General features: G+C 40.1%; 1 protein-coding gene across 1 annotated transcript in view; it reads left to right on the forward strand.

Annotated features, from left to right (window-relative positions):
• ADAM22 (ADAM metallopeptidase domain 22) overlaps positions 1 to 17,931 on the forward strand; it is a 138,942-nt gene extending 121,011 nt beyond the window's left edge. Inside the window, exons 30-32 of the mRNA XM_063303593.1 lie at positions 988 to 1,098; positions 15,569 to 15,692; positions 16,548 to 17,931. Of these exons, the coding sequence (XP_063159663.1) occupies positions 988 to 1,098; positions 15,569 to 15,692; positions 16,548 to 16,568 (256 nt within the window). The 3' untranslated portion in view covers positions 16,569 to 17,931. The remainder of the gene's footprint in view (positions 1 to 987; positions 1,099 to 15,568; positions 15,693 to 16,547) is intronic.
• Positions 17,932 to 19,041: the final 1,110 nt, after the last annotated feature.

The following is a 19,041-nucleotide window of genomic DNA, read 5'->3' on the forward strand; positions in this document are numbered from 1 at the left end:
CTAGGTGTAAATGACATATCTGTCCAAAAAAAAAACCCAAAATCAAAGCTGTTATCACTGGACTGGAAGGGTACAACAAGTCACCCATACCTCTGAGAAATACATCACATAACCTCTGGCCATTCCTTGCAAATGGGTGTGAATTGTTCCCCAGTCCTACAGGCTCTTTTTGGCAGTTTTTGTTTTAAGACAATGGTTCTTTGTGAAAGCAGTGGTTGCTTTTGGGTATTATGAAGATCAAGTATTGGGCATAACTTTTCCCTATCTTAAATGTTTTCTTCTAGACATAGGAGTTTGCTAGTTTTCGTTTCTGATTTCAGCAAGTATACAGTTGGCATATTCCAAACAAACTATAGTTAAGAGTAATCACATTTTCTTCAGTTTAGGGTGTACAACTGATAATTGGGAATGGATGAGAATACTTCCAGATTCCTCTTCAGAATCACAGCAGTGGAGGAAATGGGCAGCATGAAAGTGGGGGGATCAGCTGACCCACAACACAGTAAAACATATTTTACAATATGATTGACTGCAGTCAATGAAAGTGTCCTCAGATCCCTCTATGGGTTTTATGAAATAACTGTAGGTATCAGAAATGTATTGCCTTGATGACTCCAAAGGCCAGAGTTATAAAGCAACCATTTTTCTTGCATCATGGTTTATTAGTGAAGTGGAAGATAATTTCTGTCAATGAAAAGTAATTTTTGCAAAGTGATTTTCCTTTGTCAGTTAAATGTTGACCCTAGTAAAATGTATTTAATTCCAGTGCCTGCAAATATAAATGGATGGTTATATAGATTGTTTATCTATGAAAACTAGAACGTTTAGAATTGCGTAAGAGCATGTGTTAAAGCATGTCCCAAGTACTCATACTGGCTGTTTATTAATTTAAACTAACTTTGCCATTAGATGTGCATCTTCCTCATTGTTATAAACTATATAGACTTTGGCTTAGATTTTTTTCTATTATATATTGTGTTTTTGCAGCAGGGTATCCCATGCTTCTGAGCCTGGGCTTTCCCACACCAATCAAATCCCACCCCAAGGCATAAGCCAGGGGGATTCTCACCACTCCCAAACAGGGAATCGGAATCACAGGTCAGTTTCAACTGCCTTTCCAGTTTGGCAGCCATTTTTACTCCAGAGTTCCTTTACCAAAGTTTTACTGTGATGAAGAATTTTGATTGCTTGGAAGTTCTTCTGCTGATGGCAGTGCTAGCTAAGCCCTGTTCCCTGCTGGCCTGATGTGTAATTTCCCCCCTCCCCAACTCTTGTAAACTCCAGGGTTCTTGCATTGTTGCATGTTGTGCTCAAGCCAAATCAAGCCATTGGTTTAGTTTAAGGCATTTCACAGAAATTTTTACCATCCGATCTGACAGGTTACTTTATATCAGTGTTTCTCAATCTCAGAGCCTTTAAGATGCGTGAACGTCAGCTCCCAGAATTCCCCAGCCAGCATGCTGGCTGGGGAATTCTGGGAGCTGATGTCCACGCATCTTAAAGTTGCTGAGGTTGAGGAACACTGCTCTGTATCAATGATGACTGATGCACAGTTACCCCAGAGATGACTTTTTAACAAGTTTTAATTCTGCAACCTGGCATGACATTAAATTATAACTGCAGGTTGATCAGTAGGATTAGAAAAGTTAAATGGTTATGTATCCGGTATGAAGATGCCTCAAAACTCTATTGTTTGAACAGCCGCATGTTTTTGTTGCCATGCTAACTTTCTCTTCTTGCGTTACAAAATCCAGATAAGGAGTGCTTCATGTTTATCAAATGAACCTTTCCAGTAAGATGTGTAGGTTGAAGGTTTGGCATTTGTTTTTGCACAAGCCCACTGAAATGGCAAGAATTAGCACAGCCTGCCCTGCTGTGAGTGCTTTCTCTTTGCTAGCAAGTTGCCCTGCAGCTATGCTTTTAACTTTTACTTTTTAATTAGGAACTGAACTGGAAAACATCAAGCACTCCTTTTTTTAAGCCATTGTTAATTAGATGCAGTTACGGCTGATAGAGGATTGATGCTATGTTTGTGCTTATGCGATGGAGTAGGGAGGAATATTGCAGTTTGGACAGAGAGTATGCTAATAACATTGGAACATGGGATTTAATAATCTAACCCAGTTTGAGTTTGATTTATATTAAGGATGCAAACTCTATTAAACTCAACAAAAATGGTGATGGGTTTCAAAATATTGCCATCTAAGGGAGTAGGAGAATGACAAGAAGGGTATGAATCTGGGTTGGGATAAGCACCTTGTGCCTGTCAGAGTTTTTAAACTTCAACTCACATGAGTTGCAGGTATCACAGTAAAGGGCAAGAAGTCATGAGATTTGTGATCCGAGAACACTTAATTGCCATTCCCTCAGCTAAATTATGAAATGCTCCCGTATAATTAATTATATTACATACATACTGAAAAAGCAGTTAGGCCCTGAATAGGTGTTTTAATTTTGTGATGTGTTGCATATGGTAGTGACCAGCAGCATGCTCCAGCTACATACAATTTATGCAGAGAATTGCCCAGCTTTTCGTGTCTGTACAGCGGAGTCCATGTTCTAACAAATCTAGGGGTAACTTGCATACGAAGGAAGACTCTTCCAAACCAGTAATCCTGCTGATTTCAGAAGGGCTCATTCTCAAATCAATGAACATAGGATTGCAGTCTACCTAAATTATTGTATTGTTATTTAGTATCTGTTTGAGGTACTAATGTGCATTCCTGCACTTACTGGTTTACAGTATGCCCTCTGTTCCTCTGATGTATTAATTCAATGGCTAGCAAAACATGAGGGACCAGTGGTGCATATAGCAGTTTACCAGACAGGAATCAGCTATTCTCTTAATGCCAGTCCATATATTTTTCTTCTGTGTGCTTGTAGTGACATAAAAAAAGTAAAATATTTGGAGTACCTACTGTAGCTATGGAGACTGTTGTGTGAGAACAGCTGCCATATAATCCAGGGAAAACTGATGCTTATGTAGGAATTCTAGGATTGGACCAGTCAAAATGTCCATATTTGGCAAATCATTAAGTTTTTCTTCCTATAATAATTGCATTCCTAGAATTAAAGAGACAAACAAGCAAACAGATTTTCAGTGTACTGCTAACAAAACAAGATAAATTCTTCTTCCTGAATCTGATTTGTAAATATCCAGGCATCGGTATCTATCTATATTTATGTTTCTATGGCATGAGTTGAATAATCATTTGTTGTATTCATTGGGTTAAAGATGTGGCTTTGAAATAACAACATAATTAGCCTGAGATGCTTATAGACCTACCAGTAATGTTCACTTTGGAAGGATATTTTTTTATTTTATTTTAGATTTTTTTAATCCTGCCTTTATTATTTTTATAAATAACTCAAGGTGGGGAACGTACCTAATGCCTCCGTCCTCCTCTGTCTTCATGTGTTCCTGTTGTGATGCACTGCTTCCTGTTCTGGCTACTTGCGGTTTATTTTTCTCTACTCTCTTAGAGCACTAAATAACATTAAAAATTGGCTTGTGCACAAATTGAGTTCTTCTTTCAAGTTTTAAGAGGTGGATAGTCCTTGTGTTGTCATGGCCTTCCCAGAAGGATGGATTCATGGAAAGTAAATAGAACATGTAAGCCTAAATTAATTCCTAAATGGATTGATTGTGGGTTCTATGGATCTCTTTGCCTGGCATTTGCACTGATTTATGTAACCCAGTCCTTCATAACTGAGGGATGAAGGCATCCTTTCTGAGCTTGTGCTGTGTATTCTCAGATATTTCTCTATTATTCTTCTGCTTTCTTTGTTCCTTCCATTGCTTTTTGCAGGTATTTAAACCCATGGTTCAAAAGAGAATATAATGTAGCTAAGTGGGTAGAAGATGTGAATAAAAACACTGAAGGACCCTACTTTAGGTATTTGGTGAATTAATTCTCTATAATCTTTAAGAGCGGTTTAAGTATATACCAGATATTATGGGACCCCTCTCTTGTATCTTCCAATACAAGCAATTTCTTTTAGATGCCAAGGGCTCTTTGTTCATTGCTGTCTTTTGGGGGCTTCATTGTGCAGTTACAATTCTTTTCTGAATACCTTAATGAAGCCTTTTGAAAACAATGCTCATGGTGCTTGCATTCCCATCACCATCTTTAGCTTTTAGCAGCTTTCTCTTTATTTAATGCAAAATAATGTTTTAAGGGCATGATCTGAGTCTTCCACTAATCAAATAGCATTGATAGTTAAAATTTAGTGCACTGAAGCCAATAGCTTTATAACATGCTTAAGGTGCAGTTATATGCCCTTATATTTAGGGGTCAATTCCATTTGCAAGAGACAAAACAAATGTTTAAGAAGTCATTTAGAGCATTATGCTGTTATCTTCCAAATGCCTGTAGAAAAGAAAAGAAAAAAGAAAAATGTGTTAAATTGCAGCCGTGAGCAGAATTTTACCCTGATGCTTAACTAGAAATACAGGTAGTCCTCACTTAATGACCATTTGTGCAGCAACTGTTTGATGTTACGGTGGCGCTGAACTAATGGTACTTAACGTCCGGTCCCTGAAGTTATGGCTGCCTTGTATAGGGCCAGGCCAGACACACCTTGTCAGCAGCAGGAGGAAGACAGTGAAGGTCAGTTGGGCATGACAGGTTCTGTGGAATGCAGGGTGGTGGTGGGTGGCTGGAGCTTTGTGCTGTGGCACTGGGATGGCTGGCTGCAGTGCGGGGCTTGAGGTGGCACTCCTCACCGGCTGAAGTAGAGGCCCAGGGGCAGTGACAGCCAGCTGAGACTGCTAAAGGCCCCAGGCCTCTACTTCAGCCTCCACACTGCTGCCACTGAGTGCTGCTGTGGAGGGCAGCCAAAAGGGCAGAGATGGGGGCGGAGATAGGCGGGGGGGGGGAGTTAAAGAGGAGGCAGGTGAGGCAGTCCCTTACCTTACCAAGGCTCGGAGATGGGAAGCACCAAGCTGGGAATGGCTTGGATCAGGGTGGGTCCTCACCTAACGACCAGTGGGATTCAGTTATCAACAGGGACTGCTGGGATTGCCATTGCTAAGCAATGCAGTCACGTGACATCGTGCTTTACGGCTGCATTGCTTACCGACAGAAATTCCGGTCCCAATTACCATCGTAACTTGAAGTCTACCTGTAAACACAGCTAGCATTTAGAAATCAACATACTTATTGATGGTTAACTACAAAAGGGAATATATGCAAGTATATAAACAGAGCACATGCATAGCTTATGCATTAGAGGGCACTACAGAGATTTGCTGGAAATAATTGCTCTTTAAAGAGAAGGAAGATATATTTTATGAATATTCAGTTTGGGTTCTGTTTTATTTGTTCACCCATTGGTAATAATTAAATATAACAGATCAGAACAAAAAACATTTTCTAAAAATCCAACAACTTTTAAGTAAAACTGTCAGAAGTGTGTTCAATATCATTGGAGTATTATCCATGTGGTTGCTGAGTCAACAATAACTTTTTGGCACATAGTCAATCTTTAATCATTAAATGTCCTAAAACAGGGTTCTCCAAAGTGGTTGATATCAACTCCCAAGGGTCAGTGGGACTATCCATTATTGTTGTTGTCATTATTCATAGTACTGTCAGTTAAAATAGTATTTATTAAATTATTTTCATAAAATGTTTGGGAGTCAATGAACAATCTGAAACTTCATGAAGGGGTCAATGTACTGAAGAGTTTGGGGACCCTTGTCCTAAAATAAGTGTGTCAGTATTTCACCTCATTATTAGGTACACCAAAATCCAAACTGCAGTCAACTGTATGTGAATCAGGAGCCTTCCATATAGCCACCATTTTCACTCACCAAACCCTCAAGAACAGTTCCAATCTGACCTGCCATTGTTCACTGAGATCACTGTATACCAGCATTTCTCAGCCTTGGCAACTTGGAGATGTATGGACTTCAACTCCCAGAATTCCGGGAGCTGAAGTCCACACATCTTCAGGTTGCCAAGGTTGAGAAACACTGCTGTATACTGACATGAGCCAACTCATGCTCTCTCGAACTGACCAATGGGAAAGCCCTACCTCTCAATTTGTTTTTTGGGTGATCCGTAAAACAATTCAAGTTGATTTGACAATTAAGTTCTGTTTGGAAATTCATATGAACTTCCAAACCAGATCTTTGAACCAACATGCTACCTAATCCTTTGTTTGCCAGATACCCTCAAGTGTATATAGTACTTCCAAAGGAAATTTCTTTCACCAGTCAATCAAATTGCTTTGCAGTTTGCAAATGGTTTTACAAGTCCAAACTGGTCTAATTTGTGGAAAAGGGGAGTGGGCAAAGAGCAGATGGAATGAGCCAGATTTGGCAAGTAGATGAGGAACATGCATACATACCTATCACACCATTCCCATTCAGGATAAGCAACATTATGCAGAATGCTACAAATGAGTAGGATAAAGTAATGCAAACAAATGAAAAACATGAGATAAGAAAAGGAAAAGGAAACATGGCTAACTAGTTTATCACCATTATTAACACCATTAATTCCATATCTTTCTATCCTTGCTTCTGTGCAAGTTTGTATGTTATCTTTTGTTCTTTATCTCTCACCTTCCTTTTTCTCAGGATCTTATCAACTGCATCCAGCCATAACTTCCTCAGTCTTCCCCTTCCCCTTTACCCATGCATACTTTTTTTCATATATTTGTTTTGCATTTGATCTCCATTCATTATTATCTATACTGTATGACCAAACTACTTCAAAGTACTTATTTTGTACTGAATTTTATATTCAATTCCCATTCATTCAGCAGCCATTCATATTTGATTCTGTTTCTTCGTGTTTTGCCACACACACTTCTTTTTACTGTATTCAACTTTTCTGTTGACTTGGTATACCCAACTTTAACATTTATATAACAAAGGGGGCAATAGATTATTTTTCTGCATATCCATTTTAACTTATTTCGACAGACATTGATTTCTCACAACAGAACACATATTATTGATTACTTTTATACCAGCATTTGCACTGGGCTGGGAGGCACATTTGCACATTTCTCCATTCATTTTCTCATCTTTAGTAAATGTTCTACCTAGGTACACCAATTCATCTACTCACTATATATGTTTTGTCATATAATGTGAAATTATTCAACCCTGTTCAATACAACTACTTTGATCTTTGATACATTTATTTTCAATATCCTTTTTCATCATACAAGCTAACATTAACTACAAATCATCAGGGGTTTTGTCCAACATCTGCCTACAAATGTACACATATATTCATGTCCCTAACCAATGCACATCTAAGCAGTCCTTATACATTGACCCATAAATATTATAAACAACCTAGGGCACATCATACATTTTTGCTTTAGTCCCTGCTCAATATTGAACCATTTGCTAAGTATACCATTTATTACTGTGTATGTTTTATTCCTTCATATACTGCTCTTACTGCATTCTGCAACCAACCATCAATCATGCCTTGAGATCCTGAATGAAAGGAGATGCATACATCTAAATAAACTCCATATTCATGCAAAATTTTCCATAACACACAATACATTTCCTTTCTCACATTCATACAGAGATAAAGGTCATGAGGCATAAAAAAGACAACTTCCTACTTCCTCTGTTGTGAGGAATAAATATTCAAAACTTGACTCTTTCGTTTCTTTTCATTTGTCTGAAATCTGATGCCTTTCAGATAATTTAGCGCAGAACAGATGACATAATAAGCTTTCCCTTGTTGCTTTAACCTATCTCATTTTTATTTCTCTTTGATTACTGTCAGGTAAATAGCTTAACATGTAACACATCTTGGTTTCATGACCGGGAAAATCTGCGTAAACATAACTGTTTCTGAAACTGAAAGTGCATGAAATGAGAAATATCTATAATTCTCATAAAAATAAAACCCCAGAACAAGAAAACAAATACATTTAAAAATAGGTGTTCTTATCTAGGAAAGATCAGTAGAAGGATTAGTAGAAAAGTTAGGGTTTGCAAAGGGTTTGTGTTCATCAATAGATCGCCAGATAAGTAGGCTGGGGTTCTGAGCCCTAGACATGGTTGTTGTTGTTAGTTGCTGTCCCTTCTTTTCTCCAAGAAACTAGGAAAACAGTTTGATAGAATGAAGATTTACTTTATCAACTGTCCTGAATACTTTTGCCCTGTATTTAACCAAATGCAAATTTCCCAGTGCAGGGAAAGTGGACTTTTATAAACATAACTGAAGATAGTTGTTTTATGAATTCCTACATTTTGAAAAAGCTGCAGTGTTTACTATTTAGAAATTTGCTCATGAGTGTTTGAAGCCAATAACCAGAGATGCAGATTTCTCTTCTACCTTCTTCAGCAGTCACAACTACCATCGTCTCATTTTGTCCTAGTCCTCAAGAGAAAAGAGCTCCCCCTTGGGGCCAGGAAGGATAACAAGTGGGGGCTTTATTAAAGAAAAAAAAAACAGGCTATCTGGAATGCATGGTCTCCTTTCCAAATACTTTTATAAACTGAAGAAAGTGAAGCTAGTATATTTTTCTGCTTGCGACTGAACTGCACTTTGTATGATCCCAGGCAAAAATGGGGGAAAACCCCCACCTGTGATAGAATATATAGAATTCTTAAAGAAACGTAGTAGAAAGAGAACCATAGGGCTGCCTGCTTACTCTGGTCTGAGTGACAGGGAAGATTATGCAGTCTGAGATAGGGTTCATACTGATGTACTGATATACTTATTTTCAGTATTTATTTATTTGATTAATATGGCTGCCCATCTTCCATACATGACTCTGGGTGGTGCACAACTTAAAAATAAATAAAAATATATACTAAATATATATATATAAATACAGCAAATAAATAAATATATAATAATAAAAAATAAATAAAAATATATACTAAAATGAACCTAAAAAATAAAACACAAAAAAACAAAAACACACAGCAGCTGGAGGATCATAAATGGCCTTCAACATATCCAGAAAACGGGCTCCATCTCACACCCGGGGCCACAGGCTTGAGCACAGAAACAGGTCTCCTTTTTTAAAAAAAAAACAAACTTTATTAAAAAAATTTAAAATACAAACATAAAAACAAACAAAAATTAAAGTAAATAAAAGAACGAAGTAAAGAAAAAGTGAAAACATCAAAGATGCAAGAAAGAAAAAAAAAGCTAGAAAAGCTAGAAAAAGAAATGGCAACATAAGAAAAAGAATTGACTCCCAACCTTCTTTGTTACAGATATAAGTATACATTTACATCAAGCTCTTTCTCTAAATTTACCAAATATTTTCCATTATTTCTACTGTCCATTGTTTATCTACTCATCAAATCCAAGTATAACAATTTCATTTTTTTCAGTTTCACGCAAAAAGTCCAGAAGAGGCTTCCAAGTAGCAATATAATTTGACAGTGTCTTTTCCCTAACCAAGGCTGTCAGTTTTGCCAAGTCTGCTAACTCCATCAACTTCACCATCCTTTCTTCCATAGTAGGTAATGTCGCCTCTTTCCACCTCTGTGCATATGGAAGCCTTGCCACTGTTATCACATATAGAAATAAAGTACCATGAGCTCTTACTAATTGCTTATCCATCAATCCCAAAAGAAAAGTCTCTGGTTAGAAGCAGGTCTTCAAGGCTTTCAAGTAGGCCAGCAGGGTGGGGGCCAACCTAATCTCTGGAGGGATGATGCTCCAGAGGTCAGGTACCGCAGCAGAAAAGGCTCTTCTTTAAGGCCCTGCCAGCCAACATTTCTTGGCCAACAGTACTCACAACATGTCTCTTGTGTTTCAGTGGACAGATAGAAACGATCAGGAAGAGATGGTCCCATAAGTGAACAAGCCCCAAGTCATTTAGGGCTTTAAAGGTGACTACCAGCACCTTGAATTGCACCTGGAGGTAAACTGGTAGCCAATGCAGCTCAGAGAGCAGTGGTGTCACATGCACCAAATAACTGGCACCATTAACTCCCCGTGCCACCACATTCTGCAGCAGCCAAATGCTCTTCAAGGGCAGTCCCATGTAGAGTGTGTTGCAGTAGTCCAGATAAAAAGAGTATAAGTGACTGAGCAGGGCCCCCTGGTCTAGGAACAAGCGCAACTGATGCACCACACAGAGCTGTGTAAAGCCCCTCCTAGCCACAGCTGCCACCTGCTCTTTGAGCAGGAGCCGTGAGTCCAGGAGGACCCCCAGATTGTGCACTGGTTCTAAGACAGTGCCACCCCATCCAGAACCAAAGATGGAAGGTCCTCAGAACCAGGTGGTCCTAAAACCCAAAGCTGCTCAGTCTTGCTTGGGTTGAGTTGAAGCCTTTTGTGCACCAACCAGGCCACCACAGCCACCAGGCACTGAGATAAGATGTCCATGGCATCACTCAGATGGCCCAGGGTGGAGATATGAAGCTGAGTATCATCAGCATACTAATGATACCTCACCCCAAACCGTCAGAAGAACTCACCCAGTGGTTTCATATAGATATTAAACAGGAGAGGAGAAAGAACCAAACCCTGCAGCACCACACAAAATAAGGGCTGAGGGCTGAACCTCTCCCCACATCAACACTGACTGGAACTGACCTGGAGGAAGGAGGAGAACCAGCATAAAACCATGCCAGCCGCCCCCTTCAGAGCTGATACAGAAGGATACCATGATTGTTGGTATTGAAAGCCACCAAGAGGTCAAGAACAGTGAGGATGGATGCACCACCCCCATCCTGCTCCTTCCAGAGGTCATTCAAGAGTGTGATCAGTTCCATCTCAGTCCCATACCCAGGCCTGAACCCTGACTGAAAGGGGTCTAGATAAGCTTCTTCCAGAGTCCTCTGAAGCTGCAGCATGACCACCTTCTCCAGAACTTTCCCTAAAAAGTGAAGGTTGGAAACTGGATGAAAATTGTCCAGAATGGTTGGTTCCAACAATGGTCCCTTGAGGAGGGGGACCCACCAGCTCACTCAAAGAAGACTTAACCACGGCCTGAACCCAGCCACATGTCTACCCTCAGGCAGCCTTGACCAGCCAGAAGGAACATGAATTTAATGTGGAGGTAGCCGAGCTAACAACCACAAAAGCCTTGTCTGCTTCCTTAAGCCCAATGAGATCAAACTCCCCCCAGATAACAGAGCTAGACCCAGCTTCCATAGCCTCCATAGGATCTGCTCCAAGATCAGAGTCTAACTTAAAATGGGTTTGGTCAATGGGTTTGTCAGATGCTTGGCATATTCTTCACAATGACTTTGCAAATGAACCCAGAGCCTGCGCTCCCAGAAAACCTCTGGTCACCCAAAACGCCTCTGGATGGCTATCCATGGCTGCAATAAGGGTGGAGAAATACTGACATTTTGCCTCCCTACTGCCACAAGGTAGGCCCTAATAGTGGCTCTAGCTAGTGTTTGATTGGGTTCGCCTCTTGTTATTTGCTCGGTGTCTCCTTTCCAGCTTCATCTCCCTTGGCTCCTCCATAAAACAGGGGAAGTTCTGGGATCTCCGGGGCTGCTTGGGTGCAATCCAGTCCAGAGCCCAGCTGCCCAGATTCCAGGCAGCTAATAGGGCTTTGGCTGGACCATGCAGCAGGCCCGCTGGAACAACCTCAAGCTCCCTCTGAAACCCAGTTGGGTCTGTTAGTCACCTGGGGTGGAGCGATCTAATAGGTTCACCGTCCCTGCTGGGGGTGGGTGGGTGGTTGCCTGAGAACTTCAGAGTTACCCGGAGAGTGGTCTGACCATGACGGGAGAAACCACTAACTCGCCCACATCCACATCATACTGCCACTGCTCTGACAGAAAAGCTAGGTCAGGCATATGACCACTGTTATGCGTCAGACCCTGGATGATGTGGGACAGGCTGAGACATGACATAGTTGTCATGTTGGCCATGAACTCCCAAGTTACCTCCAACCCTGCACCAAGAGTAGGCATATTAAAGTCTCCTGAGACCATAAACCTGTCCATGGAGTCAGTGAGTTCAGGCAGGGAGACTGCTATGCCACAGGGAGGTTGGTATGCTGTGTGCTCTTATAGGAAGAAGAACTGGGGACAAATTGCTGAACAATTTCTACGTTTAAACACAGTAGTAGGCTATTGGAAGTCTCACGGTATTTACTGAGCCAGCCAGTTGTGATCATCTACAGTGGTCTAAATTATCTCCTTCTGAGCCATTTGTTTTGGAAGTGGCATTTCAACTCTGATGTCATTTTGTGGAAGATGCTTTGTGCGTGCATAGATGATGCAATAGTGGATAAGACCAATAACATACAGATCAGCCTTCCCTGGCCTGATGAAATTGAAATCCAATACATCTGAAGGAGAGTTGCTTGAGGGAGGACTAGATTGGGTCGATGAACAATGTCGGTGGGCATTTCAAATGGAAAATTTATTAACTGAGCTTTGTACTTATTTATTTATTTTTTATCCTGCCTTTATTTTTTTTATAAATAACTCAAGGCGGTGAACATACCTAATACTCCTCCTTCCTCCTCTTCCCATTTTCTCTGAGTAATGGTGACTTCTCCCATCCACTCTAACTCCATTGAAGCATAACCAAAACTAGAGAATGTAGCATTCCCTTTAAGTCCTGCTACACCAATTTCACTGAAACATCTTTTTCCTTCAGACATAGTGCATTCAGTTAATATTAGTCAATATTAAATCCATGTCTGAGAGCAATAGATATTCTAATGCAATTGTATAAAATATGTAAAAATATTTTTAAAGGAAAGCAGTTACATGATTCCAGGATCCACAGTGCCTAAACCAGGGATAGCCAACTTCATGCCTGCTAGTTATTTTGAACTGTAACTCCCACAATCCCTTGTTTTAATCACTTTAGCTGGCTCGGATGCAAATTTAAGTCTACCTGGAGGGCATCAGATTGCCGATCCTTGAAATAAACTAATTGCATGTTTACAGAAGTGCTCTAATTCCATGAGAAATAAATGGGGTGCTCAATCCATAACAAATAGTGTGGCCCACACTGAAATAGTCACTAATTTTGATTCTTCTTGTATAATTTCACTATTGAGGCGGAAAATGTAGATGTTCTTTGAACTTGGTAGAGAGACCAGTGCCTAAATAGGTTCTGAGATGCTTGCAAGAGATCCAAACAAATGGGTAGCACAACCGTAGGAATTAATAATAAAACAAAAGTCCTTATCTGAGGTCGGCCTGTCAGAGGGCCAGTCAATATGTGAGGAAGAATTGGAATGCATTTGGTATTTCATCGAAATATCACGATACCTGAGATCAGCTGAGTTTCTGGCTTTTATATTTCCCCCCATGGTAATAATTTTGATTTGAAAGAAATAGCATCAACAGCAATGAAATTATGCCACAGTACAAATATAGTACTGTAACTTGATAGCTGTATTCATAGGCTTAGCACAGCTTCCTTCTACTTGACTGCCTCCCTATGTGGTAGGGTTACAATTCTAAATACAGTGTGGGCTGGAAATTCTTGTAACCCCAACATATTGGATGGGCACTGGGTTGAGGATGTATATAACTATGGGAGAATTGGAATACAGAGTTAATATTTTCTTGCATGTAATCAAAATATAGGATTTTCTAGAGCTCCCTTCCTGTGTTACTGATGTGAAGGCCCTCATCAACACAGCCTCTGTAATATGCAGTTGTTTGTAAAGGTGTCCTAAGTCAAAGCAGCTGTTCATATCTTGGAGTTTCATATGGTCATGGCAGCTGGCTTTAGTGGTGTTTGATCATGTGGAGTCTCTCCAGGGAAGGAACCCTATATCATAAAATAGGCTTCCTTTACGAAGTATTGCACCCAGTAAGTAGAGGTAGGAAGTTGCAGAAATTTTTAGGAAGGAATTTGAAGCATGGCCCCATGCCTGTTTTAATCCAGTTAAGGACTTGTGCAGAAATACTATTTGCAGAGGGATCTGGTTTCTTTGATTCTGAGATCAATCATTCCTGGCCTTGTAAGTAAAAGTGCAAAGCTTTTATTGACTTGGAAAAAATAGAATGCCTTCATGTGATGCAGACATTGACTCGCTATTGCTTATCTGACCCATCTTGTACAGAACCGCTGATTGCTCTGTCAGCCCATTTTTGTCTATTCTCCCCTCCCTCCCACACCCTTGCCATCAGATACCAAGTTTGGCTGGAACCACAGCACACTATATTACGCTTGCATGTGTACTGATTGAGCACTTTGCCTTGGTTTCTTCATACTTTACCATTCTGACTTTTAAACTGCATGCCTCTGCCTATATTTTTGTCTTTTTATACATGGTAATAAATGGATCTGCTCTGATTCTAAATAACTTGAGCTGCAATTCTGTGCACGTATAGCTTGGAGGAAGCGTGTAATGAGACGTAGACTTTTAAAACATGGTGCTTAAGATACGAGCCAGTTAATTCTTATATCACCCTTCCCTAACCAGGCATGGTCCTAATGCATTGGAATGTACCATGATTCTCAGCTAACAGAGCCAGGGATTTATTGGCTGGGAACCTTGGGAGTTGTAGTCCAAAATATATGGAAGCCACCTGGTTGTAGAAGGCTGAGATACATTGATCTAGATGCACAATGTTATCAGTACAGTTTGCATGAGTGGACAACCTGTGGCCCAGGATCACATGCACCCAAGTCCTCTTTTTGCAGTTTTGAGCCCCCTTGACCATGGCTGGTGAAAACCAAGTGCACTGCTTCCTGCCATTTTGAAATGGGAAACCAAATATTGTTGTGGAAGCACTAAAATAGGCATAACATATTTAAAAAAAACTCTAAAAGCTTGCCCTGTCCACATGCATAACGTGGCCCCACTTTCTTTGCAGCGGTTAACACCCCTCAAATGTTGCCTGTCCCTGGTGTCAGTGATCATGGACACCATGGACAGTGATCAGTCCTTTTATCTGGGGCTGCTTTCTCAAGCAATTCCAAAATGCTTGAATGAAAGCAGGCGTATTGCAGGTAAGGAATCACTTTTCCCTTGTACTTCAAAACAAGCTTCCCTGATCTTGTGTCTCGCCAATGTGCTGGGACTTGTAGTGGCCACAACCACAGCCAGTGTGGGAACTCCAGTGTATCCAGAGGGCATCAGGTTGCCAAAGGCTGCTTAGAAGATAGACCAACAGTTCATATATATGACTTCAGCAAATCCCTACTAACAGTCCCATAAAGTAGACCAGTATTATCTTTATCTGAATGAGAGAATACTTGCTTAAAGCCATCTAATGTGAGGCATGATGTGGCAAAGAGGCTTATTTATAGCTGTGCTTCTTAGCAACAGTGCAAGCTATCATTGGCTTGTTTTGCTCTCATTTCTGTAAATGACAGCATAGCAATTGCTCCTTATCATTTGATGGCAAAAATGGTAAGAAGTTGCATCTGCTTCATCCTGCTTCATGGCTGAGAAAGGGCAGACTCCTCTCCTGCACTAGGATGAACAAGATGTCCTCAAGAAATGTGTTGGAGACAGTCCTTGGAAACTGCTTCCCCAAACAATGGCTTAGAAGCCTTTAATCTTCCCTTGTGGCAGAACACTGCTTAAATGATTAACTGAGATTTTTAGCAAAGCTGTCAGTCAGTTGCAATTTCTGGTGTCCCAAGACTTTCTGTGTCTCTTTTCTGTCTCAACCCTTCAGGACTCTTTCCCCTGCAAAGTCCCCCTCATCATCCACTGGCTCCATTGCTTCCAGCAGAAAGTATCCGTACCCCATGCCTCCACTGCCTGACGAGGAGAAGAAGGCCCACAGAGCTAGTGCCAGGGTATGCTTGGCTTCTTCTTTGGTGTTTATTGGAAGGGTAGTCTGTTTGGGTGCAGGTAAGAGGTACTGGGCCTGCGATTGGGCTCAATTGGAGCATGGATCAGCTGAGTACAGGTAATCCTCTGTTAACGACTGCTTTGTTCAGCAGCAGTTTGAATTTATAATGGTGCTGAAAAAATGGATGTATGACCGGTCCTCGAACTTATGGCCACTGCAGTGTCCCTGCAGTCACATGATCATGATTCAGGCACTTCATAATGGTGGTCACAGCATCCCATGGTCATGTGACTTGCGACTTTCACAGCCGGCTTCCAACAAGCAAAGTCAATGGGGAAGCCAGCAGTAAGTGACAAATTGTGGTCACATGACATCACATTTAATGACCGTGTCGCTTAGCAATGGAGTTGCTGGTCCTGATTGAGGTTGTTAAGTGAGGACTACCTGTATTTTAAAAACAAAAGCAGGAGTGCGCCCATGGTCATGTGCAGTCCTCTGCTGTTTGTCAGAAGGCCTTCATGGGCACTTAATTATTCCTTCTGGAAGTAGGACTCCATTCCATCCCTGTTGATGCAGAGTGGCTCTGGCTTGAGCCACTGCATTCCTTAGCCCTCCCCATCATTGGCAACATACTTTTACAGGCACATTCAGGGGGGCTGTCAAAAGAGAAAGCAAAACAGGTACCTGTTTCTGTAGAAAAGCCTCTGGTGCTGCATTTCCATCTGGCTGGGAAGTCAGGGAGTTGGAATTCCACTGCACCTGAAAGCTGTTGAACTGGGGTAGGCTGTCCTATTGCATAAGGAATGGATAGAAACTACTGTTCTACAACTAGGCAGTCTTCCTTTCCTTTCTTTTACAGCTATGGGAGACTTCCATTTAAGTATTTAGCGTCCACCTGAGCTGACACCAGAACTGTTTACTTCCAATTTTATATGAATTCAGCGTCACTGAGTCACTGAACATTCATCTGCTCAGCAGACAACTTGATGGAGCGAAGATACAGATAGTCACAGGATAAGCAAGTTCTCCCGTTGAAGGAAAACACTGATTTTCTTCAGCTAACAGAAGTTTTGTGAATTACAAATAAAGATATTAACCTGGGATATACAGAACTGAACATGCTAAGATATTATGCATGATGTCAGGTATTATATAGACATTCAGATACTGCTTTTGGAGTCCCAGTGGTGTTTTTTTTCCCCTGGTCTAACATATTCCCAAATATCTAAAAGAGAGAGAGAGTGATTCAGAATTTGGTACATAATCATTTATGCTGTGTGCATGAACCTGTTTCCCACTATCCATGTGTAAGGGATTAATCATTTTACTGTAGTAGAGTTAGCATGCAGGAATAAGAAATGTTTTTTTCCACACCTGGGTTCTAAAGAGGCAAAATATTTTGACATAAGCTTCAATAACAAAACAGTGATTTCTTTTTAACCTGTTGTGATTACATTCTCAGTAAAAAGCTATCTGTAGAAAGTTGTGAAATATAAGCACTGTAGTTAGGGTTTTTTTGTTTTTTGTTTTGCCTGAAGAGCGTGCAACAAAACTTAGGAGTCAAGTTAAGGTTTCATGGCAGGTTCATGAATATACTGTAGCTCAGGTGCATGCATCTGCCAATAGGTTCAGAATGACTTGCTGAAAAACCAGGAAAGCGCTATCAGCCTCTGTTGATAATAGTGAGAAAAACGGACCAATGGCCTGGTTGGATATAAGGTATGTATGATATCTGACATTAAAAAAAATAGCCCTGCAGGAGGGAGGGTTGATTCAGATTGTGATTATAGTGCTACGTTTTCTACCTTTTTCTCAAAACTGGTTTCCTGTCAAAATTCTCAAACCTTTCCTCCCATTTGTCCAAGTGCCATTGAGGACTAAACTTTGCCCCGTATTCTAAGAAGAACTACCACGAAGGGTCTAGAATGTCTCTAGAAATTAGAAAATATTTTCTCTCTAGAAAATAGAGAACAAGGATTTTTTCCTCCTTCCTATTGAAATCAATTGAATTAATCTGGATCCATATGGAACCCAATTTTTTCTTACCTATTTGGAACCTTGGCCATCAATGTGAAGTTGGTCAAAATGCTGTATCTGCTGTACATATTAAATACCTACTTTCTGAAGTTCAACCGTCTTAACCACCCAATTCAAGTTCACCTTTTATCCTAGTTAATCATATAATACTGTGTAAGCTTGTACATGTTTTGGCCAAATAAGAAATGTTCAAATGCTTGACTGAATGACCATCTATGTACAGTTGTATAATAAGCTTTTCTGCTGGAATGTCTAGAGGACTCTTTTGGATAGAATAAAGGAGAACAGTATACACTAAGAGTCACCAGAGCACGAAGTTCTTGTAAAACTTCTACAAACCTAGCATTGTGGGAAGGTTGTCAGTTTTTAATAGAAGATTGTGGTCGTCATGGCTGTAGCAGTTTCAGATGATACAAGACATACAAGTTAAAAAGAAAGGACAGAAATTGTCAGACATATACAGAAAAAGATTTTTGAATTCCCAAGCAGGTTTTCAATGTTTTCTTGCTAATTTCATGTCAAAATTATGATGAATTAAAATAATTACCATTGTCCATATGTCCTTGGTGTAGAGTTCTCTTCACCAGCTGCTCATAAGCAAGATTTGATATGAAGCTTTGGGACAGTAGAATTCATAACACATGTATGTTGGATCTGAGCATTATTTGGCACTGTGTGTTCTGCTTTGATATTCTGTCCATTACAGAGGAGATTTGGGGAAAATAATTGCCTTACAATGCCATAATAGAAGAGCAATATGGGCTCAATTGCATGGATAGGATTTAAGGGGTCTGCCTAATGGTTCTTCCAAAATCTTAACATTAAAAGCATTCTTAGGCATATAGTATCACTTAATATTTTGACAGTATTTGGATAGGAATGTCATTGGTCTTTCTGAATCTTCTACCTCTTCCACATAATTCCTTTGGTATGTGAAGTGCCATATATGGCCTTCTTTCATGTAACTGGACTTACTATAGGAAATTACACTTTTTTTTTTTTGAGAATGTCAGTTCTACAAGGAGAAAAGGTTCTATTCTAAAGATACCTTCAACTGTAAAATATGTAAAACTTTAAAGGCATTATATTTATACGATTTTGCCAGTTATATTTATACAAAACTGGCTTTGCAGTCATAACAGCCTCTAGAAAAGTAGCATAAGATTTTGGTAAGTATTTTGATTTGTAGCAAATAGGAACAAAAGAACACATAAGGCAAATTCATCCATAAGAGAATGTCTAAAAGATTTTAAAAGAATATATATAAAAGTCTAATTTTGCAAATATATAGTGTAAGGCAGGGATTTGGAGGATGA

Source organism: Candoia aspera, chromosome 4 (assembly GCF_035149785.1).
Source record: "Candoia aspera isolate rCanAsp1 chromosome 4, rCanAsp1.hap2, whole genome shotgun sequence".
Classification (NCBI taxonomy): Eukaryota; Metazoa; Chordata; class Lepidosauria; order Squamata; family Boidae; genus Candoia; species Candoia aspera.